This window comes from Asparagus officinalis, chromosome 8 (genome assembly GCF_001876935.1).
Source record: "Asparagus officinalis chromosome 8, Aspof.V1, whole genome shotgun sequence".
NCBI classification, from domain to species: Eukaryota; Viridiplantae; Streptophyta; class Magnoliopsida; order Asparagales; family Asparagaceae; genus Asparagus; species Asparagus officinalis.
Genome location: NC_033801.1, coordinates 2,456,324 through 2,475,313, shown reverse-complemented (window position 1 = coordinate 2,475,313; position 18,990 = coordinate 2,456,324). Strand labels below are relative to the sequence as shown.

Sequence of the window (18,990 nt, the reverse complement as noted above, 5' to 3'; positions counted from 1 at the left end):
CAAGAAAATTTGCCTACCATTTGATAACTCCAAATAGAAGAATAGGACCAAATTAACATCCCTTATATTTTAAGTAATAATAATTATCTATCATTAAATAACAACCTTTAATTTTTTTCCCCTTACCATCTTTCAGACCATAGTTGTCAAATCCCTGTGCATGGCTTAGAGGCATCCTTCAAAGCATGGTCTTTGGTATTTAGGGAAATTAAATTCCCGTGGGTGCTCTTCAAGAGAGTAGAACATGAGACCTTGAAGCACTGGTCATACGCACCTTACCAACTCAGTTAGACTCTTTTGGGTCATTAATTTGTTTAATGAATAATTGTAATTTGTCTTTGAGTGTGAATTAGGAAAAGAGCACAAATCAGGGAGCATTACGAATGTTAGATTTAGAATGACTTATAATCACATAACACAAATGGACGGCTATTTATTAATGTTGCGATCTCTCAGTTACTTTGGCTTTACTAGAGAGAATCGAAATTCATGTATAAATGGCAATCAACTCAAATAACTAATAGCGCATGTGCGCAAATTTGAGTATAGTATCACATTTTCCTCGTAAATATTTTATCTATTTAGGTAGGGGGAAAGATAAACTATATATGGATGACATATTGACACCCTATCATCTATATCAAACCATTTCTTTTTTGGGTCTTTGTCATATGACTCATATATTAGACAACCAATTCTTTGTTATGTTGGAAACTTATCAAATAATTAAGATTATAGCATGCAGATAAATCTGAAAAAATAAACAATTAAAACTGGCCTGATCGGGAGCAGTCGTGTATTCACTGCCCTAGAAGATTGAGAACCCGCCTATCGCCCTGACGCAAATGGTTCCCTCCCCCCTAGCGGTAAAAGCCCCCGGAAACGGCCTTTGCACTCGGGCGAGAGTGCAGAGCTTCAGCTCAGATGAAGAGACGTTACAAAACCCGTAATTAATTCCGTAACGTTCGTCATAAATTTTGTAACGTTCCCCATAATTATATAGCCGTTACACATATTTTTAATTGCTAATTAAAACATGTTTTAATTATAAAATTTTATTACTATTCATGAAGGCAAGATTGTCTTTTCTTAACAAAATATCTAACATGTTAGTCTATATTAGACCCTCAAATCTCCATCTTTCTAAATCCCAAAAAATTTCATACATGTTCGAATAGGGGTCTTAATTAAAACAATTTAACATAAATACCCCATCAAACGTTTTTTTGAAAGCCACGCCGCCCCATCAAACATTATTTATACCCCCCTCATATTCCCATACCCTCTTCATCTCCTCTCTCTCTCTCTCTCAAATTTCTTTCTTCAAAGAAATCGTTATAATTAAGTAAATAATCAAACCTCATGAACCCCTTCATCTCCCTCCTCTTCTTCCTCCTCCTCATTCAAGCCTCTTCAACCTCTGCTCAACCCGATATCGTCGTTGACACGTGCAAAAAATGCGCGGAGAGCAGCCCCAACGTAAACTACACCCTATGCATCGACTCCTTCAACTCAATCCCCGAATCCCACAACTCCACCCTCCAAGACTTATCAATCATAGCAACAAACATAACCGAGGCCAATGCAACAAGTATCGTATCCGAACTCGAGACGATTCTTAGAGACACGCCTTCAACTGACTCAGCCTACATGAGGTCCTGCCTTGAGACTTGTCTCGAGTTGTACTCTGACTCGGTCTCGAGCCTGGATGACTCGGTTGAGGCGATTCGGGCGAAGAGGTATGGTGATGCTGATATAATGTTGAGCTCGGTGGTCGACGCTCCGAGGACTTGTGAGGATGGGTTTAGTGATGGGGAGATTGAGTCGCCGTTGAAGGTGGAGAATGATGAGTTTTTTGGGCACTCTGTTATTGCTCTTGGTATAGTTGCAATGTTACAAAAGACTTGATGGGTGATATGTCCGATAATAGTCAGTATGCGAGCAGGATGGTCTGAGCTATCCACACGGAAAGATAGGCGACAGTTTAGAGATTTCAATTGTCTTTTTTTTATAGTTTAGAATATTATGTTCGTACATGGGTTATTTAGATAATACGTGGTTGAGATGTTCATATTTGTGTATTTATGTTTTGATTTGGTGGAGAGATAAAATGGATATGAAATGAATGAGAATGGGTGATTGTGTATATGTTTATTGAGCCTCCTAATTTCATGGATGCGATTTGTATTATGAAAACGAGTATTCTCTGCAATACATTGACCCGGACTTTAAGAATTGGTTTGGTAGGAGGGGGAGGAAGAGTAAGGGGAGGGATAAAATTAAAAGTGTTTCTTTGGTAGGGGGTTTTTAGAGAGTAAGGTGAACTAGGGTAAGGTAAGTTAAGGACGTAAAAGATGCAAAAGGAACTAGAAAGTAAAGAGAGAGGGAAAAAAAAAACCCTCCAATTTGGAGAGACACAAGTGTAAGGAGAGAGAATTTGTAAAATAAACTAAAAATACATGTACCTCCCTTTACTCTCTCTCCTCGTTGAACGTTATACATCCTATCAAATCAAGCCTAAGTCTCACGCATCATTAAATTAAGTATGATTGAAGTATTCGATAGAGTGCAATACAAGCATCTTTGAAATTATCTTGTGATGCTAAAAATTCTTTCTTTGGTTAAACCTTAGATATGAGATATATAAATGTGTCCACAATACACGGGCTTTTATTTATTTTTATTTATTTATTTTGCTGGATGCTATAGAACAAAGAGATACTACAGTTAGTTTCAACAGAAGATGAGTATTAAACTTCAGAAAATTCCTAATTTATCCAATAAAAGGCATAACAAAATTAAGAAAGAAAGCATATCTTAGCAGAACGAGCGATTAACGTCGTGTTTCTATGAAAGGAAAACAATGGTTTTAAGTCATGACCGATACAAATCTTGTGATGTAACTGTCTCAATAATTTATTAAGATGGATGAAAGAAAACCATTGATGGGATTAATTGTTGATTATTTTATCAAGTTATTATTGTCTCGGGTCAGCATCAATTGCCAGTTGGTCTGTTGGTTGTGGTTTACGTACACGTCATGATATTTTCTTAATTTGGAATCCATAAGATTAATTATAAGTTTTTAAGATATATATATATATGAATTTGCTGTTGGTTTGGTGCGTCATGTGAATGTGACCTACAACGCGATAGATATGAAATTTTCTGTTACTGCGATAGATGTGAATTGGTCAGAGTTGATCTACAACTTGTTTCTAATCTGTTATGAAATAATTTATTATGAAATAATTCCAGTGGCGGACCCACCTTAGTTCAAGGTGGTTCACTTGAACCACCTCAGATTTTCAAAAAAGGTTATATACTATACATATCACCAAAAATATCAATGGTCTCTATAGCCTAGTGGTATCAAAGCTGGTTTAAAAAAGTGAGTAAGAGGTCTGGAGTTTGATACTCCAACCTTGCACATTTGCTTTTTCTTAACAAACCTCCCCTCATTTTTTCTTATTCTTCTTTTCCTTTCTTTTCATCCCTTATTCGGCGTCGATGCTTCTTGCGTTCATGGGTGTGGACGTGGGTGAGGGGTCAACTTTTGGCATTTTATTATTAGAAGTATAGTTTCTCAACAAGTCGACAAATACTAAGCCGCCGTAATAGTTATTAACGCTATACATTTGTAATCTTTTCTCATTTGGACTTATGCGAATTGCAACTCTTTGTCCCTTAAGGCCCCGTTTGTCAAGGAGCTAAGGAAGAGGGGTTAAAAAGAAAAATTAATGTATTTAGCTCATTCGATAATCCGAAGGGCTAAATTATTAACCCGTTAAATAAGTTTTATTTTAGCCATTGTGATTAGCTTTAGTGTTTGGGAATAACAATGATTTTGATTATTTTCTTTATATCTAGTGAAAATAAACATTGAGTTCTTAGTAGGGACCAAATCCGAATTAACTTATTTTAGCGAGAGTTATAGGGACCAAATCTAGTCTAAATCAAAGTTAGATATACAAGTTTATTCAGGCCTCATTTAAGGTTCCCAATTAAATCGATGTACCTCACCATGTGAAGATTGAAAATTTGGTACAAGAGATTGACAAAAATTGTTAGAAAGGACATGCCAGACCCTGATAGAAATAAATCAATCCAACATCTGCGGAGAACTTTTTTGAGGGTGAACGTAATATAGAACAGATCAGGGGAAAACGCGGTAGTTTCTGCTGACACAAAGCTTAATGGCATGTAAAAAAGTCATCAAAATGAACTGATACTTCAAGCTGTGTCAGTTCGCCAACATGCACAAAACAAACCCACACAGAAACTATGTTACAAAGAATAGGCTGGATTTGGCATCAACATCGCCAGCAAAAAACAAAGAAAAAACAACATATAACAGAAGGTCATCAGTGTAATGAATCAGACGGTCTTGAGGGCCAAATTTGGCTGCTATATTACAAGTTTTTTCTCCTTTCCTTTCCTTTTCTTGTTTTTGCGTACCGAGCATGTCTCTATGGTTCTATGCTTGATGTGCATCACAACAACTTGGAGATTTTTACACGGGCACTCTTTTGCCTCTATAACGATCGAAGAACTGCACGCGCATAGGAAAACATGTCAAAATAAAAAAGACTTTCCAAAATAAACTATCAAATTACTAAATCAGCAGGATGATCATTTTTTAACAATACGCGAGGGTTTAGCTTACCGATGTTACAAATGGCTGTTGAAATAGCCAACCCAGAACCGGAAGCCTCTGCAAGAACACAGCAAGAGTAGGCCAGAAGCCACTGCCAGAAAACCAAACCAATGCTCATCACAATGCAAATGGTACTTAACAATAATAACAGAAGGGTGGCAGCAAGTAAGATAAACACAACATTTCTATAAACCAAAAAAGATTGACATCAAATGGGTTGGAAACCTGAAGAGAACAACAAAACCATAACCCTCCAAGATCATGCCAATAACAGGCCACCCAATCAGGACAGAAAGAAAACCAGCTCCAAAAGCGACTGTACCCTGTCAAATGAATATGTGTTCAATTTAAGGGGGAAAGACGGCAGAGAAATGATAAATTTAATCATGATGTGGAAGGTCACATTTACCTTGTAGTTCTTCGGCTTAGTGAAGAACTGCATACTAGATTTCAGGCCAATGGTTAACATCACTCCAGACAGGAAGAGGATCTGAAGACAGCAAAAAGTAGATTGATGGTTAAGCAGGCAGCAATCCTTCAGTGAGGTCCAAGAGAATTAAAGGGCAGGAAAAAAGGGGCTTGAACACTTACATTTCCAATGGCCAGAAACCCCTTATCAAAGAACATTACAATGCCCAGGAATGAGAAAAATATCCCGAACCCTGTCAGTCCTAACCCAATTTCTGTTTCATAGATGAGAGAATCGTAGAGAATATAAGTAGCTCATTATTGAGATGATGATTTAGTAGAAAACAAATTATTTTCCATAAAATGAAAGTCAAAGAATTGGAATGTAGACTCACATTTGCTGAATAATAGAAGAACATACTGGGTCAAGCAAAAAAGAACATAGTCGTATAATGATATGCTAACAATCAGCATCTTTATCCATGTTATTATAAAAACAAAGCAGGCACGTACTCTCTAAGAAGTACACTAAAGAACGCATTATTGTTTGTATTCCCATGACATGATAAATCAATAAGTACTTCCGACACATGGGATAATTGGCAAATGTAGTATAGTTCAACTATGCCATTGTTAGATAAATCAAGATGTACCGCCATTTAAAAGGCGAAGGCACATGGAAACTATTACATCCTCTGATGAAATAAAGTGTATCCCTCATGAAATTTTTTATTAGTCTTGTTTTTGTAAATATTTGTAAAATAATAAAAAGGGAGATAAAGGAAAACTAAATAGATGCGATTGTGGAGAACCGCAACTCTTAGGTTCGAGTTATATTTGGCTGTTTACTCTTTCCTTTTAAGATCTAACCACTTGATGTGTATCCAACAATAAATTCCCAAATCAGCTAATATCTCACTTGTCTGGTTATGAAGCACATGATCATGTAGAAGGCACAAAGCAAAGCGTGAAGAGTACATTTTCCTTATGCTGAAGCATATGCCTCGTACTCTTGTGTCTCTCAAGGCATTTTCCTCGGAAATGCCTCAAGAAAGAACCTAGTTTGGACCTCTTTAAAACAGTGGGTGAAGAAAATACAATGGGAGCAATAATGCAGAAATTCAAACGTGCCCTTTCGAAGACAGACAAAATAACCACTAGAAAAAACACAAATGCTAGATGTTAACTTGATGTTTCCCTTGTCAAATGTGCACAGTTCCTAGAACATGATGTACTGCCAACTCACGCTATACTCCTGATCAATCTAACAGGAGAGTTGGAAGGCATAAACAGATCATGGCAGAATGTATACATCACAATTATTGCAACCAAGCAGCACCTTTTGAGAGCTAGGGGAGTACAGGAGATTGAAATATTAAAAATTAGACAAAAGTATATTATTTCCCTGAACTTCTCTAAATGGAAAATGCAAGACAAAGATGCCATAATGTATTACATATTAATGAAGCAATGAAGAAGCTTTGCATGAAATGATGGTATCAAGACAATATCTCAATTAGAGAAAACGGAAATATCACTTAAATTGATAACCCAATATCTATTTTCTTAATCAATAAGGAGGGCTTTAATCATCTCAGAATACAAATCTTAAAAAATATTGAGATTAGCAAAACAAGAAGATATAAATTCCTATGCTAGCGTTTCATGCCTACAATGACCCAGGAAAAGATTTGGGATACAATATGCCAAGCATTCTTACTTTTACGGTCATTCATCTCAAGAGAAACCATCTTGTCAAATCAAGGGCAGAATTCAGGTAATTGTTTGTCCAACAACCTGTGAAAGCAGAAAACACAAGACATTAACTAAAAATGGCATTCAATTTCACTTCCCAATGTCTTAAAAAATTATGAACACAAAAGCCTCAAAAATCACGTTAGAATATTTCACCAATATATACACAATATTCAACATGCAAATGTGCAATAAACAGCAAGACGGTAAAATGAGCAATTAGGTGTCAGCCATTCAGAGCCACATCCATCAAGCATGTGATCCACATGCTAAGCATACTATCTAATTAATGATTCTGTTCCCGAATCCCGCTAACATGTAAAAGCTTATATAGATTAAATTATGTATGATGATACAGATATCGATTCTACATGGCAGCAACTTCTGAGTCTTCCGTTATTCTAAACCTATTAATAGTTCCATATCCCAACCTATAAGCATGCTCAATTCTTTAATTGTCCTAGATCTATGTACTTCCTATTCCTTCATAAAAGGAGCAGTAGCTAGCTCAATTTCTTCATGTAATTAAAGCAGCTGAGTAGAGGGAAGGTACCAAAGCACCAGAAAATAAAGGAGAGAAAAAAGATGATGCTAACAGAAACAATCCATATAAAATAAAATCTGAACGCATTTTTCTGTAAGAAGGCTTTGATGAGGATAACAAATCAGTCATAGTGAGAATAACTGGGTGCTACTCTATTGACTTTATCTCATTTTCTTTCGCTTTAGTGAAGGTTCAACAGTGAATATGGAAATAAGCTATATAAGATCAGAATACGGTTGCTATGTTTGCTTTATTGTAGATTTCACATGTCACCGAACAAGGTTATGAAATTCATCTGCGCCCTAATCATCTAATTGCTGCGCTTAAGGAGCAAAACTTATACCAAAACTATTCTCACAACAAGTAAATACAAGTGAAATGCACATGCATCCTATAAACCAAAGAGGCACGAGTGTTTTGGACCTTTAAACTACAAAAATATACGTCATTATAAAGTTACGAAACTTAAAAGTTAAACATTGAACTGAGCAATTATCATACTCCGGTATAAAACTTCGCTTGAACAAAAAATGAGAAATTGCTAACAAGATTATATTCCAAAGGTTACCAACTAATTTTGTTCTCAAACCATAAATCAACATCATCCAATTATTCCTCATCACAAACCGAGGGCTCAGTCCCTAACCTGCTTATAGAATCCGAGGTCTGATCCAACCTTACTTTTTACCTGCAATATACAAGAAAACGGTAATTGATTAGAATTTATCAAGAAAACCGCGAGATCCAAGCTATAATCGACGCAAGAAACCCTCACAACAGATCGATTCCCTAATTAGCAGATCCATAACCCTAGAATCAGATCAGTAACCAAAAGAATAGAGTAATTCGCGTGAAATCAGCAACAAAGAACGAATTTAACAAAGGAATCGTGTAGATTTCCCCAATCACAGCAGATTACGAAGAAATTTCACATCAAGAAGCCTCGAAATCGAGCGGAAACCTACCGGATTCGATCGAGATCGCCAATCGAAGAACTCACGAACTAGTGATTTTAGAGAGAGAGAGAGAGAGAGAGGTGAGCAAAGCGCGCTCCTGAATTTAGAGAGACAGGGAAGGTGGAATGAGCGAAGGGGCTCGGCTCGAAGAACGGTGTGGATCTGACGGTTAGTATTGATCTGTGCAGGCTATTGAGAGAATGGACGGCTGGATGTGATGTTGCCGCGTAGGGAACGGTAAACCTTCGTGATGAAGGAAGGCTGTGGCGGGTAAGTGGGGCCCGTAGAGGAAAAAAAAAAGAAAATAGAAAGAAAGTTGTAGGGGGGTTTCTGCAATTAATAACCCCAAAAGGAGTGTTGATGATTCATTTATTAGCTGCACTTCGGGTACGAATCTGAAATGAGACCCGAACCCGACCCGTTATATATGGCCTAAAGTTTTCCTTTTACAGCTAGCTAAAAAAAACAGCGAACGGGAACGAGGGAGTCCATTTTGATTCTCTCTCTCTCGTCGCGGTGAATTCGATCGATCCATCGATCTCAAATTATTATTCAATTCAATCGAAGGAATCATCATCATCATCAATGGCTCCAGTTTCAGCGCTCGCCAAGTACAAGCTGGTGTTTTTGGGGGATCAGTCGGTGGGGAAAACGAGCATCATCACCAGATTCATGTACGACAAATTCGACAACACTTACCAGGTAGAATCGCTCTCATTTCAAAACATAGATTTTTTTATTTCATCGATTTTTTTATTGAATTTTGTTCAGATCTGCTGGCTTAGGGTTTGATCTGGTCGTTTTATGTGAGATCAAGATTGATCTCTGATGTGTTGGATCTTATTTAGTTGATTACGGTTAGGATATTATATTTTAATTGAGATTCAAGTTAGTAAAGTTTAATTTTTGCGACTAGATCCGTATTTTTTTTCCATTTTTTTTGTTTATGTTTGATTTTAGATCAATCAGGAAGCAGTCAGAATTGTGGTAAATATATTTTGTTCAATATCAGGATTTTTTGTATTTTTTGAAATATATCCCATGGATTGCTTCAGCTCGCTGTTAATGTGAAATGTCATCAAAACTAATTTGAGTGTTTAGTATTGGGTTCAGGATTAATTGGGAGTGGCTTGTGGTGATTGAGGGCTATGATTCTTCTCTCTTTAGTCTATGTGGTTCTCTAAGATTTTATATTGCCTCCTTAACTAGCTCTCGAGTTGCATGAAGTAATTGATTGTAGTTGAATAAATTGCACAACAATATGCCAGAAATTTTATTGGGGTTATCCTTGTACGATATTATTCAAAAAATTTTGAAAATGGAGTTTATGAAGAGGATACTGGTTTTTGTCTATATTCAAAATAGAATTTGGGGTAAAACTGGACTCCGTTTATTTGAAAAGCTACTTGGCTGTCGACATATCTTCTTGTGCAGGATATAGGATTCACTATCTATTTTTTAGTGTGATTCCTCTTTTACTCGGTAAGAAACTGTCTACTGTTTTTTCTCAGTTGTCATGAGGCTGTCTATTCTATATTTTCCAATATCTGAACCAAAAAAATGATCCAGAACCAGTTGAATGGGCAAGTGAGGTGAGTGAGACTCCTTTCAGTGGTCTTAATAACAGGTCAATGAGATGGACAGTCGAAGGCATAATCCTGCAAATGGACTGTTAAAGACTTAATTTTTCTATGTTACTGAGGTTCTAATTTGTGTTGGATTCTGTTAAAAATAGTACAGGATATGGTTCGCTTGTAGGATGCTTGTTATGTTTCAATTTATGAGACCAGGAGATAGGTTTTCATTTCATGAAACTAGAAGCTTTTCATTGTGGAGTTCTTATTTCTCGAAGCTTATGTGATGGTGTTTACAACTGTGCGATCAACAGTCAAACGCTATCTAATTTTTACCAACCCATGGAATTCTATTCCAGAGCGCGCAATTCAATTTATGATTTGAATCGCAAAAAGTGGCTACAAGAACCAATGGCTAAAAGTAATTGATACATATGGTTGTTCCTATGCATTTTGTTTTACTGCCTACCTAGTTGTACATGATGGATTCCTTGTGGTTTACTTGACTCAAACTATTCACTCTGTTTTGATTTTGGAATATGATATTTTGAATTAATCAGTATAATTATCCTGCTCTCTTTTTATATTTGCTGTACATTTTTCAATAAACAATTACCTTTTAGAAATCATTAGATAATTTTTTAGTTGTAAAGTACCTATTTCTTCAAGCTTAGAGATTACTCTCTCTGAAGTAGCAAAATATAATTAACTTGTTCGTCACTTGTTGAGATAAATTTTTTTTGTTAATGTCAAACAACTTTATTTGCTCTCTATTTGTATCCTTTTTTTTGTATTTGTTTACATTTTAATTTTGGAGATAGGCTACAATTGGCATTGATTTTCTGTCGAAGACAATGTACCTGGAAGATAGGACTGTTCGACTGCAACTATGGTACGATCAATTACTTCTCTAAGTGCAAATGCATCATGGCTATAAATAAATAATATGTATGCACTACACATTCAATAGAAGACCTACTTTGCAGTAACCCTATTCTATGTGAATTAAAGTTTGTCAGGATAGATTTAAATTAAAAAATTGAAACTCAGTGAATTCTTCAGCACACATCTATCATCATATCAATTATTTGTTTCTTAAATGTGTGTGTACATACATACATGTCAACCATGTATATTCACTTATGTTTTGTAAATTCACAGGGATACAGCTGGACAAGAGAGATTCCGGAGTCTCATTCCTAGTTACATTCGGGATTCTTCTGTTGCTGTTATCGTGTATGACGTTGCCAGTATGTTTCCTTTACTATGTGGCTAATCTAGTTCTATTTTAAAATTTAAAGTTGCACTGGGTCTAGAATTTCAAAATAGTGTTCTAGCTGAAAAAGAGGTCCTGCTCAAGTTTTATTTATCCATGTACAAATCGAAGTTAGTTTCTTTTAATGTTTTAATTTTCATTCTATATAACGAAGCCTCTGCTTTTGGGGGGTTTTTATGATCAAATTGATACATCTGCTTTTATCCTAATTAAAAAAATGTAATAAATTTTCAAAGCATGTGTTTGGTTAGTATAAGAATATTCTGAAATTTCTTAAAACTGTGATATTGGAAATTTTCTTCTTTGAGTACAAGTTATATATTTCAAGATTCTCTTCATAACATGGTAATTTCCCCCTTTTAGTGCCCATATATTTTATAGCAACCAATGAATAGATATTCTAGATTTTGAACTATGACGACTTTACTTTAGAAATCCTAAAAACGTTAAAATTTTCTTTTATCTGCGGAAGCATCCAAATTCATGCTTATTAATTTATGTCTACCATGATATATAGGCCGGCAATCTTTCCTTAATACTTCGAAGTGGATTGAAGAGGTGCGTACCGAGAGGGGTGGTGATGTCATCATTGTCCTTGTCGGCAACAAGACTGACCTTGTTGACAAAAGGTAAATGACCAGTAGCTTGTTTAGTTGGCATATTATTTCTTAATTACCGTTTTGTATTTTCTATAATATTGATGATATGGAAACTAGTACAAAGCAAAGTTCATGATACACCAGCAATTGCTTCTAAAAGTCTTCCTTCTGTGATTCGTGTCACTGAAGTAATGACCCTGATAAATGCTGTTTACTATGTACTTCAGATGATTGGGAAGCTTGCTTGTGATAATAGATGACTAAGAACCTTTTAGTTATAGCACAATGTTATTACATGATATATGTTTTCTAAAGTGAGCCAAAAGACTTCTTGATAAACTATATATTTTCCATTTTCTTGATGAGAGGAAAAGATACTGAGCATCCACTTGTACATCAGTCTGAAGAACATAAAATTTCTTTTATCGTGGTATTCATTCCTTGTCATCATAAAGAGTTTGTATCTGTGGTCTCTATGTGATGGGTACTTATTACTAAAACAATTGTGCATATCTGATAGATTTTCCTGCTAGTCATCTGTTTGCGTAATTTCTTTTAGGAGATTTTCTTTTTTGATGTAATGGAAACATATTAATTTTTCTTTTCAGTGAAACTAATAAGACTAGCTGTGTATTGTTTATTTGGTTTAGAAATTACTTTTTCGCAGTCCATTGAAAGATGAATTAAAATTTATTAGAACCCATTGATTCACATTTCTTCAAGGTCTTTACTTTCCATTACAAAGTCAATAATGCAAACCTTTATAAAGAATTTGAGAAATTTTCTGTTGATCCATTGAAGCATGCTAACTAGTAATCACATTTCAAGTATATTTTAAACTTAGTCGATGTGTGATACTGAATTGAAATGCTTTGATGATGCAACAGGCAAGTTTCTATAGAGGAAGGGGAAGCTAAAGCACATGAGCTTGGTGTCATGTTTATTGAGACAAGTGCCAAAGCTGGATTCAATATTAAGGTTCGTATTCTGCATCCTTTTCCAATTGATTACTCCTTCATGGCAATGCCTGCATGCAAACCCCTCTCAACGTGGCCTGCCTTAATGTGCCAGCATGCAGCTTTCTCGTTTCTCTTACATATTGAATCATAATATTGGTTTAAAAACCATTCTTCTGTCTTTGCATGGAACATTGCAGGAGATGATTCTTCTCCTAACTTGGAAGACCTTGTGACCAAAACGATAAAAGTGTTGGTGACAAGGTCTTCAGAATTGGGAGAAGAATCATCTCGCACCATTTTCCACTCGAAGACAGGAGAACTAGCTTTTTAAACCAATACTATGACTGCCAATATGGAAGCGAAATGAGCAAGCTGCACATAGTTCTTTTTGTTTCCACGTGCTTCTTGGGTCTGATTATATGAGCAATAATGCCCTGAATCTCATTTTGTTCTCTATTTTCTTTGATCTTTTTACTGGTTGTGGCAAAGTCAGGATAAAGGAGGTGGGTTGTTTTTGCTAGCCAACAACTAGCGTAAAATATAGTCAGATCTACTTGATATGAATCCTTCTTGCATTTACCAAACACTTGTTTTTCATACAGGCATTGTTCAGAAAGATAGCTGCTGCACTCCCGGGGATGGAGACTCTCTCGTCAACAAAACAGGAAGATATGGTCGATGTTAATCTTAGGGCTACCAACACAAATGCTTCTAGCTCACAGACACAATCCGGTGGATGCGCCTGTTGAAGATCTGGAACTACTCTTGCTCGTCCCTCAATATTCAATATCGTCTGCAGTATCATGTCTCTATGGGCTTCATTTATACAGAGCTACCTGCTGAAAGAAGGCATATGATTGAGATGAAGATTTTGGTTACCTACTTTTGTGCTCTTTTCCTTCTTGTTTAGAATCATGTTAATAGAAATTTATTTTTAGTTTTTGTGGGCATTTTGAACTATAATGTTATCTGAGTGTGGGGATTAGATTTAGAACCCAGACTAGAATCGATTTGAAATAATAGTTGGTGAAGTGAATTGAATTGTGCTATATGTTGTCATGGGTGTTGGTGACAGCTTGCAATTAAGCCGGGATGTGAATGATTATGGGATGACAATGTTCGGCATCTATGTTCTTGAGTAGAATGACCATATTATCTATTTAGAAATAATTTTGCCCGATCAGTGATCGGAGCTTGGTTTGTTATTTGCTGCTGACATTTATGAATGTTTTGCAGAAGGTTGTGGAATGCTATCCTTTTCAGATTATTGCAGGAAAGAGCGTCAAATTATGATGCTGTAACATTTGTTGACTTGCATTTCACGTTTACAGACATAGCTCCGATTGACAATATACAGTAAAAACCGTGACATTGTAAATAGCATTTGATGATGTAAAAGCTACAACTGACACGATGTTTATGCAAAGGTGATTAAGATTTACACATAATTGCCACCTTCAATAAAAACTCTACCAAAAATTCACCTGTTGTATTTCTCAGAATGCTTGGGGTTCTCGGTGTATACGCTTCATCTAAAAATAACTCTGATAGCAGAAAAAACAAAGGGCGAAAAGATTACATAAAACGGTGACAAAACAAACAGATTTCCCGCGCATGATAGTCAATGTACAAGCAGAAATAAATTTGTCATTGACTCACATAAATATGATCTACAAAACAAAATTTGGAATACAATATCATTAACGTCCCCTGAGAGAAGCATAGCAAAAAGGTAACACATGAGCAGTAGAAGGAATCGGTCACAGGGTATCATGAACTTGAACAATATAAGCATCTCATTGCCAACTATTAATGTTTCATGAAAGACTAAATATGCGTCAAGAACCACTTTAACATTATCAGAGAGCATGATTTGGAGATGGTGCATCTAGCAACGGATCGCTGAAACCATTTTTTAGAATAAGCACTCCCAATTCTCCAAAGATTTCCTTTACATGAGGCGACCGACGTAGATTGTTCTCGGATATTCCTTTTGCAGCTTAGGCCATTGAACAAAAATCCTATCAGCTAAGTGGAGCTTATACAGTAATAAGCCACTTAAAGAGAACTTCCTCACTCTCGCGATACTCTCAACATAGAAGATCGATGACCAGCTGAAGCCAACTACCTGCACGAGTTCAAGTTCAGAGAAGTTAAACATGAAACCATGCTCTTGCTCCCTCTTTACAACGTTCATTTTGATCTTTAGAATGTTCTCAAAGCTCCCTGCCACTCTACCAAAACTCCAAAGTTTCAATGTGGTGGCAGGGACCTTGACATTGACCCTGGTCCAATTCCTACCGGCCATGAATTTATAGCGAATTTTAAGAAAAATGTACCGCTGAGCGAGCCCAGGTTTTGGCCCATAAAAAGGGCTCGCCATCTGTGGTGCATGTTAGTATAAATAACCCCCACCGCAACTTCGGACTTCTGGTGTAGTGGCAGGGACCTTTGACAAATATGAACCAGGTATTGGCTTGCTAAAAGGCTCAGCACTTTGCCAACATTTTTACCAATGAGTAGTTCCAAATATTTGGAACAAAGCTCAATATGTCAGTGACAATGACATAGGTCAGAAACACATTTTACAGGTCCAGGTGGTCAGAGTGCATACACAGAACTAAAAAAATGTAGAGTTGTAGATGATAAAATAAACAAGATAATATGATTGACATTGGGCATAAAATTCAAATCTTGGTTGGATAAAGATTTCAAATCCACAAAACCTGAAGCCCTTTCTGATATCATGAGTACATAACCAAATTAGGTGTTGAGAATAACTCTTCTCTTCTCTGGCCGTCATGATGCATAATTCAATGTTTTGAATGAGAAGTTTCTTTTGTATTCTTTTCCTTTCTCATGAAGCAATTACTGATTTGGTGAAATCTAGACGTGGGACGAAAATAGTGCGAACGAGAATTCAAACACGGAACCAGGTCCAATTTCTTCGTCTGGGTTCGGATCGGGTTCAGATAGGATTTTAGATCATGTGTGTGATTTTGGGGGTTAGCAGCTGGTTATTAAAGCCTTAGAGGAGAGCAGTGGTGCCAACAGCAGTATTTCTGTCCTCAATTCTTTGCAAGTAGTAATGATTCAGTCGATATAAGTATGGGCTATATGAGAAACTAGAAGATGTTTTTTAACAGTTCCGATGGCACACTGCTAACCTTGAAAAGGAATGCAACCGCGCAGAGAGGAATACAAGTTCCAGGACCGTTGCAGATAATCTGAAAAAACATGCCATCTTCAGTCATAACATAAGTTCAAATTTTAAGTAACAATTAACTTTAGTGTAATGAAAGTTAATAGTAATCATACCACTTGAGGCCTCATTACGAACACTAGCCACAAAGCATGTGAAATAGCGACCAAAGTTGTCCAAATAGAGGTAATATAAGACTGACCCACTTCCCGGCTTCGATAGATTTGCATGAACTGAGAATCCTCTATCTTTTTTCCTGCAGTATTGTTCTATATGTTCAAAGTTGAAACCATTCATAAGAAAAGGTTTAAAAGTTTTCAAACAGAAAAAAAAACATTCTATTTATATGCTCTATATGTCATAAATAAGGAAGAGGTAATTCAGTTGCTAATTCTTGTAAGGTATAACTTTGAGAGCACAGTTGATATGCTCTTATTGGATAGAAGCCAGTGTGTATTTGCTTCCTGTATAGTATATAAAGCGACTTCTTCAAAATTAACAATTAGGATAATACTCCTACACGTCTAAAAAAGAAACTCCCTACTATCTAAAAGAACGTGCGAACCTTTATGCAGAGATTATGAACTGAATGCTAAATATCTCATGAAATATTAGAGGTGATGACCAAATAAACAAGCCCGAACAACCCGCACAAGGATACACTAAAAAAACTTACTAATCTATGAATAAAACTACGGAGTACTCAAAACTCATAACTATATAAATTCTCCCAATCAATTTGCCATGAAGAATTGGAGAAATATGATGTATACCTCTCCTTGCTGAATCAATGATTCTTCTAAAATGCGAGCCTTTTGAAGGCTCATATTATCGGTGGCAGCCGCCACATAAAACCTCGGGGCAAGCCTATCTTTCTGAAGAATATTAACAATGCTGAGCATTTCTGCTGTGTGACCTCCTAAAATATCCATCAAAGTCAATAAAAAAAAATTAATTAATCAATTTGAATATGCGCATTTTTTTTTTACATATTGCATCAAAAATCAACAATGCTATGTCCTAAACTACTGAATACATTCAGCAAATCTCTGGTACCCACACCATCAACAAGCTAACTAATCACTGTAGAGACGAAAAGATCAAATTTTTACACGAATATTAATATAAGCGTGTGAATATTTCCAAGAAATGAGAAACTTCGATTTACCTGATCCAAGAATGATTAGGGTTCTAAGAGATTTCGAGGCTGAGGGTTTGAGAGGCTTTCCAGTCCAATAGAATACGTAGGCAACTCGAATCGCGATTGCAGATGCTATAAATGGTAAAATTCTGCACAAATTGAAGTGGAAAATCTCCATTTTGCAGTAAAAATTGTGCCTTTCGGAGATTTTTCTGGTAGGAAAAAAACGCGACCCGAGGACGCACTTTCTCCCCTTTTCTTCGGCCGTCTATATTGGGCTTTGAATGGGCTAAGCCCACTAATAACTCCACTAATGGTTTGAGTGTTTGGAATGGAATAATTGTTGTTTTTCATGAGGTTTTTTTCCTTATCCTTTTTCCAAAATATTAAATTATGTATTTACCATGGGTAATCCAGATGGTTTGAAGGTACCAATATAATCTCCCCAGTCTTAGTTTCAATTCTAGACTGAGTTATTTAAAAAAAAATAAAATTATGTGTCTAACACCTCTTTTAAAGATAAAATCACAAGACCCACTAGATCAAATTCTAAACTTGGAAAAAATAAAATAAGGTGGATAAGAAAAAGGTTAATAGCACTTAAAAACCATATAATTTCACTCAACATTTTATATATTCTCACTTATTTTCTGTAATACTTATACACTTAAATACCCTCACTTCTATTGTGTAACATTTATATACTCATTTAAATTTTAACATATCAGCACCCTCGATCATGCAAATGTAAAAAAAATTAGTGGGGTGCCCTTTCTATGATACTTGCATGCTAATTATAAAGCTTTTTAAGCATTAATATTTATTAAATTTACCATTAAACGTACCAAAACTTTATTTTAAACTTATTTTAATTCTACTTTAAAATACAGTTTTAGTAATAATTTTAATAAATATTAATACTTGAAAAACACTGTTAAGGTTACTAATATATCAATTTTAGATAACTTAGGATATATAACTGTTGTGAAAAACAAGTTTATATAAGTGCTAAGTCAGCGAAAGACATATTTAAATACTATTTAGCCTTTAAAAAAAGTATTTATCAAATCTAGAATTCATAATTCTTGTTTGGTAACAAAAGTTGTAATACTATTGAAGCTATCTCTGTCATACATGCAAAAATTTTAAAACCTAAGGTTTAATCTATAGCTGTTTAACCATAATCACATGGCTATGTATAATATTAAAATAATCCATGACATCCCAATATCTCATTACGAAAAAGCATGTACCACTATTTAAGGCGTGTTTGGGTGAAGGTTTTGGCCTTGGGTCTTGGGCATAAAGCCTGCTAAGACGTTAACTTTGGCAGGTTTTTTGCTGACAAAATACTTGTTTTTTTATCAACCAAACGGGCCCTTATAGGATATGTCTGTCTCTGCATGTAGGATTACCTAAACAATACCAAGGTCCTAACCGGGTCGGATCCTTTTTTTTCGAATCCACCACCCGATCCTGCAGCAACGGCAGTCGTTCAACACGGTCGCCGAATTTGAAAAGGAACATTCCGAAAAGGGGGTAAAATGAAAAAAAATTCTCATACGTGACATAAGCTTCGTTAGCCAGGAACCAGAATATAAACCGTCAAGAGAATCCACCGCCTTACACCTGTGCTTTAAAATTACGCACAGATCAAGATTCCCAGATCGCACGCTTATTAAAGTACAGCTGCCAGTCGAATTTCCCAAACTGCCCCTCCCGACGAGAGCAGGCGGTAGAAAAAGGAGGCAACGCGCAAGAAGCAGAGAGAACGACTTTCGAATTGCTTCTCGAGTTCTCTCTCCGCATTCAAAAAAAATCTAGGGTTAGGGTTGGGGTTTCGGGCGATGTCGACGATGGAGAGCGTGATCGTGCTCATGAACAGGATCCAGCAGGCCTGCACCGTCCTCGGAGATCAC

General features: G+C 36.1%; 4 protein-coding genes and 1 pseudogene across 4 annotated transcripts; 3 read left to right on the top strand and 2 right to left on the bottom strand.

Moving 5' to 3' along the window:
- Positions 1,296-2,146, top strand: LOC109820346 (putative invertase inhibitor). Its single transcript, XM_020386474.1, has one exon. It carries the CDS (start codon positions 1,363-1,365, stop codon positions 1,906-1,908), a length of 546 nt encoding a protein of 181 aa, XP_020242063.1. The 5' UTR covers positions 1,296-1,362; the 3' UTR covers positions 1,909-2,146.
- Positions 4,210-8,454, bottom strand: LOC109822497 (vesicle transport protein GOT1-like). Its single transcript, XM_020388702.1, has 8 exons — positions 8,330-8,454; positions 8,011-8,052; positions 6,786-6,862; positions 5,249-5,340; positions 5,067-5,147; positions 4,883-4,980; positions 4,667-4,748; positions 4,210-4,552 (listed from the first exon to the last, which is right to left on the bottom strand). The coding sequence occupies exons 3-8, from the start codon at positions 6,814-6,816 to the stop codon at positions 4,514-4,516; spliced, it is 423 nt and encodes a 140-aa protein (XP_020244291.1). The 5' UTR covers positions 6,817-6,862; positions 8,011-8,052; positions 8,330-8,454; the 3' UTR covers positions 4,210-4,513.
- On the top strand, positions 8,774-13,779 carry LOC109819636 (ras-related protein RABH1b). Its single transcript, XM_020385424.1, has 6 exons — positions 8,774-9,022; positions 10,716-10,786; positions 11,056-11,144; positions 11,688-11,799; positions 12,657-12,747; positions 13,331-13,779. Exons 1-6 carry the CDS (start codon positions 8,906-8,908, stop codon positions 13,475-13,477), a joined length of 627 nt encoding a protein of 208 aa, XP_020241013.1. The 5' UTR covers positions 8,774-8,905; the 3' UTR covers positions 13,478-13,779.
- LOC109822614 (UDP-N-acetylglucosamine transferase subunit ALG14 homolog) lies at positions 14,356-17,323 on the bottom strand. The gene is made up of 5 exons (XM_020388846.1): positions 17,099-17,323; positions 16,704-16,849; positions 16,047-16,199; positions 15,896-15,955; positions 14,356-14,856 (listed from the first exon to the last, which is right to left on the bottom strand). The coding sequence occupies exons 1-5, from the start codon at positions 17,247-17,249 to the stop codon at positions 14,680-14,682; spliced, it is 687 nt and encodes a 228-aa protein (XP_020244435.1). The 5' UTR covers positions 17,250-17,323; the 3' UTR covers positions 14,356-14,679.
- LOC109851376 overlaps positions 18,794-18,990 on the top strand; it is a 5,680-nt pseudogene continuing 5,483 nt past the window's right edge.